Consider the following 14551-nt stretch of genomic DNA (forward strand, 5'->3'; position numbering starts at 1 on the left):
TTTTCTTTAACTTATTATTTATTTTCTTGAATTATCTATTTAAGATATCTATTTAAGTTATATTTACTATTTATTGAACTCTGAAGTTGAAATTTTGAACGTGCAATACTTTATTTAAAGAAGTAATTTATAAAAAAGGGTTAGCTCAAGTATTCATAATTCTTTGATCGTCGAATCAATGGACATTTAATAACATGAGAAATATTCAAATTTTCTTTTTATGAAAGACTGAACGGATGGCAGAGTATACGGTGAGCCATCGGAAACGTTCGTAAAGTGTGCACGAGAAAGTTGTCTAAATGCTACAATTACTGAATGTTACACCGTACCAGACAATCGATCGCAGACAAAGTGAAATAAAATAGAGGAAAACAAACAAGTTGTGCTCTTTGTCAGAAGTTTCTGTCTCGCAGGTTTAATAAAAGAAAAGAACAATAAGTTCAGATTCCATTTTCAATAGTCAAACGTGAATCACGACGTACTTATGAAAGGAGGCTGGCATGCGCAAGAACCAACGGTGCAGAACGGCTGGCAAATTTATCACTGTCTTGTAAATTCTGCATATTTAGATGAATTTTAAAAAATGTTATGCTCTGCGGTTTATCTGTTTAGTAAGGTTATAATACTTGCTATTTAAAGACCATGGTTTGGTACTGCCATTTTTCAAGCAGATTTCTAAAAAAAGTTTTAGATTGCTCACCTAGCTGGCTCAAATACTGCATTTCCTTTTAATTCAAATCTAAATTGCTCCCTTCAAGTTCCATTTGAAAAATCCACCATGACCCTCAAATCATATAATCCAACCCGACAACTATCTAAATATAGGTAAAACACATTTTTTTTGGTTCCAAAAATAGTCTCACCTTCATGCAACCAGACCCATTCCGCAAAGCCCCCGGTGTGGATATTAATTTGTTAATTAGACACCCACTCCCCCCCCCCCCGAAAAAAAATCCAACGATGGAAAAATTAAATCAGCTGTCACAAAAATTATGCTCATGGATCACCGACAATACTGACGCTTTTGTTCCCTGGTGACAAGAAGCTGTTCAAGCAAACTCAGTCGTATAACGGGCCAGCATTTTATTATTTGATATGTCAACATTTGTGGTTTAGCTTGAGAAAAAAAAAATCCCCAATAGCGATAGCAGGGAAGATACTCTGAGCTTCTATAATTTGGGGGAGTTTTACGAACCAATCGCCGGAACTGACTGAAGAAACGAACCGTTCTTTGAACCGAGGGGACAAAAGAACGCCGGAAGCCGTCAGACAATAGGCGGGGAGTCAGGCGATTATGTCCCGCTCGCGATCGTTCGCGGCACAGTAATTCGTTTGTCCTCGGCCCAACGAAAGATGGATATGATCGCAAGGAATTTTTCGAAGCGAGGATGATGAAGAGTGAGCGAATTGTGGAGGTAAAACACTGCCGTGCATTCACGCAAGGGCGCTCGGCCGGAATACTAACGGTGACGTCATCACGAATGATATCAGAGTTTTGGTGACTCTTGTCTGAACAGAATCATGAATTTTGCTTCATTCATTGGGACCCACTGAACCTATAGGACACACATGCACTTTGGACGGCGTGGCATGCTATAGCAAACATCAAGCTGTTGAAATTTATTTTCTGAAATTTGAACGCACATGGAATGCTTGAATTGGATTCATAAAATGTTCAGTAACTGCCGGGGATTTTCCGTTTTGTTCGTGTGCTGTTTCGTCACGGAGATTTGTTTGTCGACATCAAGTACAACATCGGCCAGAAATCACCGGAAATCGCGTAGGAAAACAAAGGTACGTTTATAGTTTCATTTCAAAGCTCCAGACATTCACACGGTTTGTGCCATTTGTGTAACATAGAAAGCGAAACATTTTGTGCTGGCTTTTCAAACGACCGTTCCAGTTGTGTGATTTTGATATTTGTGAACTTTTTGGCGGATTAATTTAATGATTAATTTTTCTTCTAAAAGATGAGTCCTTCAACACGTCTGGGAGACGTTGTGTCTGAAGACGATACGGTACCATCACTACAGGAAGAAGTAACTCTGCCTCATACGAGCTTAGGAGTAATAGAAGATGACATCCTGCAACATCCACCGAGACGATTACCCATCGGTAAGGAATCGATGTCCATGAATTTACCACCCCTCCCCGTTATGTGTTGTTCAGAGGATCGTTCGGATAGGTATCTTTTTTGTTTGCGGATGTGATGCCGACAAATTTTACCGATGTTTATCGACATCCTAATTTCACCTCTACGTTTACCATGCCCGAAGCTGTATGAAAAGGTTTGTTGCTGTAGGCATTTTTACAATTCCAAAAGGCTGATATCATGTGAAGAATTTCTTTTATTGATTAATGGGTCTTTTTGAAAATGGAAATTGCTTAAACTAGTGTTTTGATTTGTCCTGTACAAGTGGCAATAAACGTATAAATTGGGGACTGAGGTTCGATAGTTCAGCAGAAATCGTTCAACCGAAAATATTTTGCCACTACCAACAATAATACTTGTACTAAATTCATAATTTCTGGATGATTGGAGGAGTATTTTGTACTTTATCTTGTTTTGTAACTTATTTTGAAGAACCGTGAAAATGTTCTTAAAATTCACACCAAAAAAATGTGCAAGTACATTTCGCACGCAAACAGTCATGTTGCAAAGTTATTGTTCAAGTTCACCACAAATTCCAATATCCTACGTATACGTCATGAACTTCCTATGGCCTCTGTTTTGTAAAAACATAGAAATAAATTGAGAACATATTGAAGTACAACCTTGGATAAGTTCTGAACTTCGAGAGAGATTTTTCACGCAAGATTTACTCGGGACCATGGTTGACCGAGTGATGGCTGGTGGCAAGGCCGTGCTCTACGGCACTACTAAGTCCTCCCAGCCCGCTATGTGATGTGACATGACACCTGTCGCCCCGAGACATGATTAACCCTTGGACGGGATACATAAATGACAATTAGTTAATTATGTCCAATCAAGTGACAGGTGGGTGGCTAACAGGTTCAACGTGAAGGCGGTTGATATTTATAGATCCGGATTCTTGGAAGGTCTAAGATCTTTCTTTAGATTATAATTTTTTTTGGCTTACAAGGATGCAGTGCGTAGGTAGCCGGCCTTGTCCGTGGAATGAGCAACTACACACAAGAGAACGATGAAAATACCGTCCAATTTGGAAGGATTTAAGATTTACAATTACGAAATAAATTAGTCTTGAAAAGAGTCTTGAATTGATCTTGAAACTGAAAAGACTAAAAACATCAGCAGTCGGTGGCCGGCTTATTTTTTATATTTTTATTTTGACGGTTAACAAGATCGTCTTATTAACTAAGCGACTTATTTGGTTCCATTGAGCGTTGCATATTTTAAACTAACATTTTTTGTGTGAAGCGAATTCCACCGATGAACAACCGTCACAATTAACCCATGCGAAATCAAACATGTTTTACAAATAATGCTCGAGTATTCTCAAATATTTGCAGTAGGCTGAGACATTAAGATTCCTTGCACTGGCTCGAACACGGATCTCCCGCGTGGCAGACGAGAATTTTATCACTGAATCACCAGTGCTACATTAGAAAATCTTATCTTATTTTAAACTTCTTTAGATTATAATTTTGTTTGGCTTACAAGGATGCAACGCGTAGGTAGTCGGCCTTGTCCGTGGAATGAGCAACTACACACAAGAGAACGATGAAAATACCGTCCAATTTGGAAGGATTTAAGATTTACAATTACGAAATAAATTAGTCTTGAAAAGAGTCTTGAATTGATCTTGAAACTGAAAATACTAAAAACATCAGCAGTCGGTGGCCGGCTTATTTTTTATATTTTTATTTTGACGGTTAACAAGATCGTCTTATTAACTAAGCGACTTATTTGGTTCCATTGAGCGTTGCATATTTTAAACTAACATTTTTTGTGTGAAGCGAATTCCACCGATGAACAACCGTCACAATTAACCCATGCGAAATCAAACATGTTTTACAAATAATGCTCGAGTATTCTCAAATATTTGCAGTAGGCTGAGACATTAAGATTCCTTGCACTGGCTCGAACACGGATCTCCCGCGTGGCAGACGAGAATTTTATCACTGAATCACCAGTGCTACATTAGAAAATCTTATCTTATTTTAAACTCAAATTTATACATGGTGTAAATAATAATTTGCATAACCAATGTCATATTCACCCTTACCAAACTCGAAAGACATTTTAACACTGAAAAACAAAATTGTAGAATTCCACAACATAAATATTCCTTCTACAAGTTTAAATGAAAGGGAGAAAAAATTACAAAGAGAAAGCAAATCGTCGGTTTTTTTCGACAGTAGTTGCTATTTTCTTCAAGTCTCTGCACTGATTCAGAAGTTTACTCTTCCCGCTTAAAATAAAAAAAAAAAAATTGCACTGGCCGGGAATCGAACCCGGGTCTCCCGCGTGGCAGGCGAGAATTCTACCACTGAACCACCAGTGCTAGACAATCAAATAACACATTCTTTCAACTCAAATGTATACATGGATTTCTATATGCCCTCCATCAACGAATCTAATATTCATCTTTATCAAACTTGTATGAAAAACGCTTAAACTAACCGTTTTATTCTTCCCGCTTAATTTATGAAAAAATGCACTGCCCGGAATAAAACCCGTGCCTCTCGCGTCACCGCGTGGCAGACGAAAATTCTACCATAGAACTACCCGAGTGCAGTGCACAGAACATGTGACATTTTTCATTTTTTTTAATGGGAGAATTTATTGTCTCCTTCATTAGAAAGTACGGTCGTCTGCGAATCCCAGTGAAATTCTCCCAACACTTCAGTAGCCTAAATCCGTTTTGTATATTTCAGATACTGCTAGTGCTACAAGCATGACAAGTCTTAGAATAACATATATTTTCGTGAAAACTTCTGTTTTGTGTTCGAGGGTTACACAAATCAATCTTTAACACATTATTTTTCAACTTTTCCAATAACTTCATTATTTTCCTTTCGTATTACTAGCTGGACTTACCAAATGCGGTCGCCGCCCCACCAACCCCTACCGTCGAATTCGCCGAGTTGTCGGCGGCTTGACGGCTGGCACACGCTGGCCCTGGCAGGCGCAGATCATTCGGAGGGATTCCTTCGGTCAAGAGATCCACCATTGCGGAGGGACGCTCATTGACACCATGCACGTGCTGACGGCGGCTCATTGCTTCGATGGGTGTGTAAAAAAGTACATTTCTCGTAGAATTCCGGGCGGGGTTGGGCAACTTCGTCTTAATAAATGTGTTCCTCCTCTTTCTTTTTCGATAATGCATCTTGGGTATGGAACCAACCAGGCAATTTGTGTACAAACCTATGGGCTGTGAACCAGTTAAAACTTTCATTTCCGATCCTCCTCATGACATCAAGAATAAGTGATCATCTTTTCACACATTGCTGCGTAAGTAACTTGAAATATAATTTTCAAAAATCATTTTTTTTAGAGCTTTTTCAGAAAGAAGAAAGTTTTGAGAATCCAGGTTTAGATACAGTTTCATACTTTCATTACTCATAAACATGAATCTTATGACCCTGCCAGTATTGGCCAATCAGAACCAAGATTTCAAGCTCACGCATCCAGCACAGACCAATCACAATCGTTCTTCTGGGCCTGATGACTGGTACCTGGAAAGACTATTTCTTCTTTTTATTTCTCAAGTTTAAAAACTTAATTTATTTTACAAGTAATATTTCTTATATTTTATGCATTAATAGGTGAATCAATGATTTCTTAAAAACGAATTTTTGAAAAATACTGATGACAAAAAATAATTTAAAGCTTGACTGGTTCACTGCCCCATAGGTTTGTGCACAACTGCATCGGTTGGCGTAATTTTTATTCCTAGGAGGGTTAGGAGCAATGTCATGAATAATTCATGTTTATCCATGAGAACGGACAATGACATCAACAGCATTGTTGTTAGTTACTCAACTAGTTACATTACATTAAAGCATTTTAAAGAACGGTTGTCGTCGAGCTACCACACAGTAGCCTGATGGATAGCGAGATGAGCTATGGATACAAAGATCCCTGGTTCGAATCCACGTCGACGCTGCTCATTTTCATCAGCTATTTTTCTTCTCCAAATTTATCACTGAGATAATTTTAAATTAAGGGGAAAATAGAACGAGAACCTAAGTCTTGCAATGATTCAAAGGAAAAACTGAATTATTCATGACATTGCCCCTAACTCTCCTAGGAAAAAAAATTACGCCATCGGTTGCCGTCCGTACCCATGATGCAATGTGAATGTGAAAAAGTTTGTCACAAATTTTAATAACAAAGCCCGTCAACCATGAGGGCGCTCTGTACTTAGCTCTCAATTCGTCTATATGATTTTCTTCTAAAAAAAGTTACAATTAATTTTTTTGTTAGTTAGCAGGACCACTATAAACTAAAATGCTACCCTTTAACAATGGTGTATACTTTCATTCTCACTGAATTTAAATTAAAAAAAAAAATTGTCTACAATGAGGGCGCTTTGTGCAAGGCGTCTATTTCTAAAGGGCAATCATTAAAAATGTACCCCGCTCTCTTCAAAATATGAATTTTTTTTCTCCCATTTTAACGAAAAAATATTCAAATTTTGGGTGTATGCAACCCTCTGAAAACGAAACATCATTTTGTGCACAAATGAAGCTGCCTTCGAGAGCCAAATTATTGTCTGGCAGCCAATAATTCAATTTTTTTAAAATAAATAATTCAATAACTTAACGTCAGAGGATTTTGTTGTTGGATGTCTCATTCAAAAGTGAATAACATTTATATTTCTTGGAAAATAGCAATTGAAAACACGAATCTATTTTTTGAGGGGATATACTCCAAGAATACCACGGGGAATACATCTTTAAATGTCATTTTGATCCGTTTCAAAGGTATCATAAGAATGACTTCATCATCCGTCTCGGCCAGCACGACCGCTCCACCACCGAACCCCAGGAGCAAGATTTCGCCATCGGCTGCCTTGACATCCACACCAAGTATCGGGCTCTACGAGCTGGCCATGGCTACGCCAACGACATTGCTCTGGTCACATTACGGGGGAGGATCAATGGCCACAAGGGGGCGCTGTTCAACGATCACGTGCTACCAGCTTGTCTACCGCAACGAGATGAGTTTGAGATGGGCTCCAACTGTTGGGTGACTGGCTGGGGATATTCAAGTAAGTGACTTGCTGATCATATTTTCTAGAACTACAGCAAGAAAGAAGGCAGGGTCCAAATCTCTCTAGAGTAGTTGTCAAGGTCTTCAACCATTACAACTTTGTGGGAATGTGCTTACAAGAGACATAGTGGCAGCTCTGGGATCCAGTTTTAGACATAACTTGGACCAGAGGACTTGTGCTTGTCTGAACTGTAACACTGTCTTTCATATCTTGAAATTCTTTTCTTCCCTTTCCCCCTAAATCTCCAGACTTTAGTGATCTCATCTCTAGCTCCTTTCCAGACATGTTGAACGAGGCTCCCGTACCTCTTCAGTCGCAGAAGACCTGCCGCTCATTCTACGGTGCCGACCTCTCCCGCAAGACGCTCTGCGCCGGCCTGGTGGGGACGCGCGCTCGTGCCGACACCTGTCAGGGGGACAGTGGGGGTCCCCTGGTGTGTGAGCGCTACGGGGTCTGGAAGGTCTGGGGTATTACGTCTTGGGGGAAGGACTCGCTGTGCAATGTGAGACCGTTGCTGGGCGCGATTCCTGGAGTGTATACCAGGGTGGATCAGTATCTGCACTGGATTGAGAGGCGGATTGAGAGGCGAAGGCGAAAGCCTGTCTGCATCAACTAAAATAAAGCTTGGTGAACCTTCTGTCAAACAGAATAGACTCTCAGGGGAAGTTTCAGATTAGTGCAAAATTAAGACCTTCAATTATGGATGTACAATCGTTTTTTTCCCAGACTTAGTACACTGTAATTTCGGCATTTTATCGAGGGCATTAGTCTTAGTTACTTTCATCAAAATTGCATTTTCGTTGTATTCATGTAAAAAAAAAATTCAACTTCTCACTTTTGGGTGTTGTTTTGCACTGATAGTTTGTATAATGTACAAGTACTACTTTGCTTTTTAGAAAAAGATAACTTGTATTTCCTTTTAAGGTAGAGCACAATGGCAAAAAAGGAAATCAATATAACTGAAAAATGGGTGTACGAATAGCTGAAAAGATGCCTTCAAGTGTGGTGCCTCAAGTCAGATGGTCAATTTTACATGATCTACTTATTTATTTTTAAAGGGAGTGGGTAAGGTGCCAGGATTTGCCATGTTTTTTATGTCCAAACAAAACGTTCAGTTATACTACTGCTCCACTTAAGGCTACTTAAAGGTAGACCATTAACGGTTAATCGATTGTAATTGTGATTTTTTTTCATTTGAACCAACAAAAAAAGGTCAAAATCTAAAGATGGATGCTTAATAACTAAACCTGATGAAGTTTTAGCTCTGTGAATGCTGTATATTTCAAGAAAACAGAACAAGCATTAACACAATATTTTGGATCTTGACTTCAATTCCAAAGTTGCCCAGTTATATTTTGAATGGCGCTCTTGTTACACAATCCTGAAATCAGCATTTGGGACGTGATTCTCATTCAGCCGATTGTCACCCATTCACGGATTTGCCCAATTGCAAACCAACTACAAGTTAGAACGCATGGGGGCGGATTCACAGAAATTTCCACGAATGTGTCACTTGAAACATCTTTGGAAACGACCATTTGTTATAAAAATGACAGCATGCCAGAAGAAATAATTTCACAGGGAGTTAAGTATCATTACTATATTTAAACCGAGTAAGCTTTATCACATTCATTTGGTTGGTTACTTTTTGGATAGCTGCAAATGGTCTTCTCTACCTTTAATTCATGGTGCTTCTTCGAAACAGCAGCTTGTAAATTTTAATGTATTTTTATTTTTTACTCAGGACCTTATTTAGATTGAAATTTTGTGGCCACTGCCAAACCACATTTTATAAGCCTGTGTAGAATTGCCACTTTATCCTGAAAAGCTGTCTGCAAAGGCACAAAAGGCATTCAGTGGTTTCTCTAGTTCCAAGAAATACCTTTATTGTATTTATGCGTATTTTATTCAAGTGTATTTATGTATTCGTTGGATGTATTCACCATGACCTACATAATAAAGGGTCAGCAAGGTTAGCTTTCTATGGAACAGCCGGTTGTGTCTCTTAAATGCTGCAACTTTCCTTGATTTTTCATTTTATATTATTTGATTACATGTATACGTGAACAACAATTTACAAGTGTTTTGAATTTCTGGTCAATTGTTTTGGCTGTCATTTTGTATTTTGCTGAATGGGTTTTGCTTTTTAATATGCCAATTCAAAATACATGTATCTGTGAATAAATGATGGAAACACTGTGGATCGCTTTTTATGTTTTTTCTGTAATCTTAGATTCTCCAATTAGCAATAAATTGCTGTTATGATTGTTGAGCTTGTGATAATACAAATCAAAATTCTAAACTGTATCCATTTTTTACAAGTCAAAATTAAATGTCTTGTATCCTCATTAAAAAATAATTGCATCCGTACATTCAACGTTGCTATATCATGTATGGTACATGCCTCATGTCATTAACCTCAAAGTTTAAGAAGACCACAACAAAGTTCTTGTGCCTTTGTGTCATTATCAATAATTACGCAAGAACTTGCACAGGAAATGTGACACAGCAAGATTGTCTATCAGGTTTGTTAGTGTGACGTCAGTTCAGTTTAAAACACGCCAACTGGCCATTAAGTAGCATTGGAACCATTGGAACCGGAAGCTAACGCAACTCGAGTGTTTATCCAATGGGTGCTAGTAATCAGTGGTGCGATCTGTTACACGGTACCCTCTGGAGACATGTGCACAATAGGGAACAAAAGATTGTATACGTCTCCACAGAGCAATTTCTATAGGTGAATACGTCTCCACAAGGTTATCACAAATTAGATATATGGATTTTACTCAAAAACTAGGAATTTCCAAGGTGTGTTGATCTGTCGCAAATTGAAGTATTTTATGTAAGGGATATTAAGGGAATTTCAGCCCAGGAAATTAATTCCGGTTAAAATAGGAGCATTTTGAGAGTGCACTTTCAAACTTGAAAATTTTAGTACAGGAGAACAAAGAAATGACTCCACAAGGATACAAATTTCAGTATGTGTGCGCGCATGTACATGTATGACGTTTTTACTAACAGCGGGATAGTAGTCTGAAGAATTTAAAGTCAAATGTATAAAACATATGAACAAGTCGGTTTATCAGATATCAAAGTAATAACTTGCAACTGGCGTACTAACACACTGCGACATCCAATAACACAACAAGACACCAATGTCTGTACCGTTCTCTGCGCAATTTATTGGCGGAACTCACACAACATACTACTTGCTTTGTACAGTACTTTTGGCTGCAACGGACTACAGCTATTTGATAACAGCGCCCTCTAGAGACGACGTCCACGGCGACCTCCCTTTCTCCGTGTGCTGTCCGATGGGATTGGGGTCACATCCTCTGTGGAGGAAAAAATGAGAGAGGAGTGAAAACCAGGACAATATTTTTCTGGACAAAAACAACCCCACTATGTGAAAATGTCTCACTAGGCACAACTTTTTTATAAAAACGTTGTTCCTTGATAAGAATTTCTCATTTTTCTGAAAGTACAATGGACAGTCGATTTTTCTTTTGTAAGCAAACCTACAGATGTTAAGATATCCACTGCCTACTATTTGTCAAGGACTGGAGAACACTAGTGATTAGATGTTTGTGAGCTTCAGCCCCTTGAGGGCGCTATTGCTTCTATTTGGTCACTTCCAGTGGATTGAGTTGGTATAGCAAGTTCAGAAACCTCAACACCCAAAATTGCACAGTCTTTTTGTGCATGTGCTGGATTTATATGAGCATTATCCTGATCTTATAGAGGGCGCTATTGACACTACCCAGACAGATCCAAAAAGGATGAGCTACATCAAGTGTAGAGTCTCAATTCGGATGGCATGTGGCTTAATATAAAACACCACTGCCCATTAAAAATGAACCCACAACTACCAGAAACTACTGATGTCAAAATGCCATTGCTTTGTGTAGAATTTATGTTACACAAATAAACTTTGCCTCATGAAAGTGTCAAAATACTCCACTGAGCAGTAAAACAAAAAACCCATACTATGTATTCAACAAGAACTGCAGAAATCAATGTCCCATGTCAAACAGGTGTTAATTTGGGGTTTTAGTGCCGAAGCGTGATCAAATGTAAAGCGTAAAGTGTTTAAAAGTGAAGTCACTGTACTCACCGATGCGGCCGATCTTCATGCCAGAGCGAGCCAAAGCCCTCAGGGCAGACTGAGCACCAGGGCCGGGGGTCTTGGTCCTGAACAAAAATAAATAACAAAATATCTGAAGATTTTGGGCTACAGAGCTTCAATTTCGACTGCTCTTCTTTTTGTCTTATATCACAGAGCAATCTGTTTGTTTTGAAATTTTGTACTTATTTTTCTTAAAAAGTTTGATCCTCCTAATGTTGGCCCTCTCTTAACCTTCTGTTCTGTCCTCATCCCAGATGTGAAAAACTGTTTCGCATCAAACAATCCAGCTGGAACGTCTTGACAGCTTCAAATACTACCAAGCCTACACCGACGGCATTATGGGAGTTAATTTATTTGTTGACCACTCTGATTTTGCATGCGTGTGGTGAATTGTTTATCCTGACAGGAAACTCGTAAAATGTTGTGTATATATGCTAAGATGAAATACTGGACTGGCTTTTGCGACTGTAGTCTAGGCCAAGTTCGCGCAAGGACTATAGTTGACCAATGGTTATCTAACGTTTGCCCGAACTCTGTCTAGTCGACAATGGTTGACTACGCTAGTTGACTATTTGGAACCAGCCTACTGGGGTTGGTTGCTTCGCTGGTAACCAATAGCTGCGCGCAATCATAACGCTAGCAGAGAGCCAGGATCCAGAAGTTTTGCGATGACATTTTGACCAGCGTTCGACTAGAGACGTTCGCACGTTGCCATCAGTGCGCAGGCGTTAAGGTACGTCACAAATCAACCACTAGTTGATTAATGGTCCTTGCCCGAACTTGGCCCTATCTGCCTTCCTCAGACTTACTTGTTTCCACCGGTGGCACGCAGCTTGATGTGCAGGGCAGTGATGCCAAGCTCCTTGCAGCGAGCAGCCACGTCCTGAGCGGCCAACATGGCAGCGTAGGGAGACGCCTCATCACGATCCGCCTTCACCTTCATACCGCCCGTCACACGAGAGATGGTCTCCCTACAGAGAAAATGAAAAACAAGGAATGGAAAGATTGAATGGAATGATTGAAGTCAAAGAGTACTGTAACGAACACAATCAGGTGCAAAACGATTGCTCTGTACTGTGGTTGTTAATTTCACTGATTTTTGGAAAACCAATCCTTGGCATACTTCTGAATAAATTTAGGAGCCAAAGGGAATATTCGATAGCCAATTTTTTATTCTGTATGGCTGTGTTAATTATAGCAGCGTTCTACCCAACTTGTTTATATTCTTGTATGGAATGGCATACTACAAAATACTTTTTGAGTTAAAAAATATATGACTGACCTTCCAGAGAGGTCAGTGACATGCACAAAGGTGTCATTGAAGGAGGCAAAGATGTGAGCCACTCCGAAGACGTTCTCTCCCTCAGGGACCTGGGGCCCAAGATGCACCTGGACTTCCTCCTTCTGTACCTTGCCTTTGCGAGGAGCCATGTCTGAAAGAAAATCAGGAGCTACTTAAGCCTTATCGCAAACACTGTTTTTTTTTTTTCACAATGGATGACAAGTATTACGGTAATGTTGAAAAGAAGATTATATCTCCCCTCTTCAGAAAAATGGTTGGAACGAACATATCTCCCAACGGTATTGTAACGAGATGTATCACGACTCAATGCTAGATTTGAATCACGACGACAAGATGGCGACTGCAAGCACGACGAGAAGATTACAGATTTTTCCCAGACTGCAAGTTAATCTAAGCACCGCCATACTAATTCTCGATCTCTACCAGGTCCGAAGGAGGAATATTTGGCAATTTGTGGTCTGGTTAGAGGTAAAATCTGACAGTTTTGGCAGGTGATGAGTGTGCAATAATTTGTTTTTCATATTAAACTATGAAAGGTCCTCACTTGGACTCAAGGTGATTTGCAGTGAAGCGCGCCCTCTTGTGTGCGCTCTTCATCCGCGATTTTCGGTTCGCTCGGAGCGCGCCGCGGGGGGTACGGTACAAGCGAAATGATAGTATGCGTATGCGTACAAGTGCAAGTACCTTACCCACGCAGCGCGCTCTGAGCGAACCAGAAAAATCATCGCTGGATTATATGCGTGCACGTTTCAAGTGTCAGGTTGGCTCAGTGCGGAAAGGGCATATTTTTCATCATTTTGGCCAAAAAACCGACAAAATCCAGCGATGTTTGTTCTGCGCATATTACGTGAGTATGTCATGAGGTGTAGTACGGAGTTTGGGGGCAAACTGTGCAGCGGTTCTGTGGGAAATGTCTGCATTTTGATGGACGTTTTTGTACTTAATTAGTCATGTTAGTGTTTTGTGCTGAAAACAATTTTGCAGGGTTCTCCATCTACGTGGAGCCTCATAGTCTACACAGTTCTAGGAGTACACATGTGGGATGTGTGACGTTAAATAAGGAGGTAGTCCAGTATTTTCGTCACATTATGGGACTAAAACCGCGCGGGAAAATCTTGAATTCTACCCCCAAGAAACTGTTCAAAATTGCAAAACGGGTGTCATTAGAATTGAGAAATGAGAAAAGTCTGCTTTTGCCTTTTGATTGTGTAGCCTTTTTTTTTTGAGCAATAAAAACATTTTTGACTCTAATTTTATCAAAACAAAACAGGGGCCCTACACTACACGATCCCGAAAAATTTGAAAACTAGGATTATTATAATTAATCATGTTAATGGGAAAATGTTTGAGGTTCTGGAATTCATTTTCGAAGTGAAAAACTACACATTCGCCACTTCATCTACAGCCGTATGGCATCCAGACGTCCACCCGCATATTGAAAAGGCATATATTTTTCCAAATAGGAATATGAAACTACTACATAATTCAATGTAAAAATTTAACTGAAAAAGAACATGAACTGAAATCAAATTAATATTTAAGTGTACTCTATATAATAATCGTGCAAATTTGGGATGATTTTATTGAATATATTATACGAAGACACGGATTGCAACGGATTTTGTCAAGAGTGATCTACCTTCGTCAGAAGGAACAGCTACCAAATTATAAAGAGGTCGAAAAAGGTCATTATTTTAGTCTCGTCCCAAAATATACATTTTTTTTGTTACGAACTTGTCACTTCTTTGGAATAATTTTCACCTCTTTGGTAATCTCTTCCTATATTTGTGCCTTTGAATATTTAATCAAATAATTTGGAGGCAAGTGGCATCATCAGTTTAAAAATGATGGGAATAAGCCACGAAAACGATACGCGCAAACGCTGCTCAAGTCTATTTTTCACTTTTTGGAGGCGGGGCA

At 39.4% G+C, this 14551-nt stretch overlaps 2 protein-coding genes and 1 non-coding gene across 3 annotated transcripts; 1 reads left to right on the top strand and 2 right to left on the bottom strand.

Moving 5' to 3' along the window:
• Nucleotides 1-1182: 1182 nt before the first annotated feature.
• On the top strand, nt 1183-9558 carry LOC119732133 (neurotrypsin-like). The gene is made up of 5 exons (XM_038205530.1): nt 1183-1794; nt 1971-2115; nt 5014-5215; nt 6913-7199; nt 7451-9558. Exons 1-5 carry the CDS (start codon nt 1645-1647, stop codon nt 7816-7818), a joined length of 1152 nt encoding a protein of 383 aa, XP_038061458.1. The 5' UTR covers nt 1183-1644; the 3' UTR covers nt 7819-9558.
• Trnag-gcc lies at nt 4417-4487 on the bottom strand. The gene has a single exon. It is a non-coding gene; the product is annotated as a tRNA-Gly (tRNA).
• Nucleotides 9559-10362: 804 nt separating the features above from the next.
• LOC119732619 (40S ribosomal protein S14a) lies at nt 10363-14375 on the bottom strand. The gene is made up of 5 exons (XM_038206202.1): nt 14271-14375; nt 12611-12761; nt 12138-12299; nt 11317-11393; nt 10363-10537 (listed from the first exon to the last, which is right to left on the bottom strand). The coding sequence occupies exons 2-5, from the start codon at nt 12757-12759 to the stop codon at nt 10470-10472; spliced, it is 456 nt and encodes a 151-aa protein (XP_038062130.1). The 5' UTR covers nt 12760-12761; nt 14271-14375; the 3' UTR covers nt 10363-10469.
• Nucleotides 14376-14551: the final 176 nt, after the last annotated feature.

Source organism: Patiria miniata, unplaced genomic scaffold, assembly GCF_015706575.1.
Source record: "Patiria miniata isolate m_02_andy unplaced genomic scaffold, ASM1570657v1 HiC_scaffold_24, whole genome shotgun sequence".
Classification (NCBI taxonomy): Eukaryota; Metazoa; Echinodermata; class Asteroidea; order Valvatida; family Asterinidae; genus Patiria; species Patiria miniata.

Coding starts and splice junctions, on each gene's coding strand:
- LOC119732619 (XM_038206202.1), bottom strand. CDS start 12,759: ATGGCTCCTCGCAAAGGCAAGGTACAGAAGGAGGAAGTCCAGGTGCAT. Junction 12,300..12,610: donor GTCACTGACCTCTCTGGAAG/GTCAGTCATATA, acceptor TTTTCTCTGTAG/GGAGACCATCTCTCGTGTGA. Junction 10,538..11,316: donor CATGAAGATCGGCCGCATCG/GTGAGTACAGTG, acceptor TTTCCTCCACAG/AGGATGTGACCCCAATCCCA.
- LOC119732133 (XM_038205530.1), top strand. CDS start 1,645: ATGGAATGCTTGAATTGGATTCATAAAATGTTCAGTAACTGCCGGGGA. Junction 5,216..6,912: donor GCGGCTCATTGCTTCGATGG/GTGTGTAAAAAA, acceptor TCCGTTTCAAAG/GTATCATAAGAATGACTTCA. Junction 7,200..7,450: donor GACTGGCTGGGGATATTCAA/GTAAGTGACTTG, acceptor CTAAATCTCCAG/ACTTTAGTGATCTCATCTCT.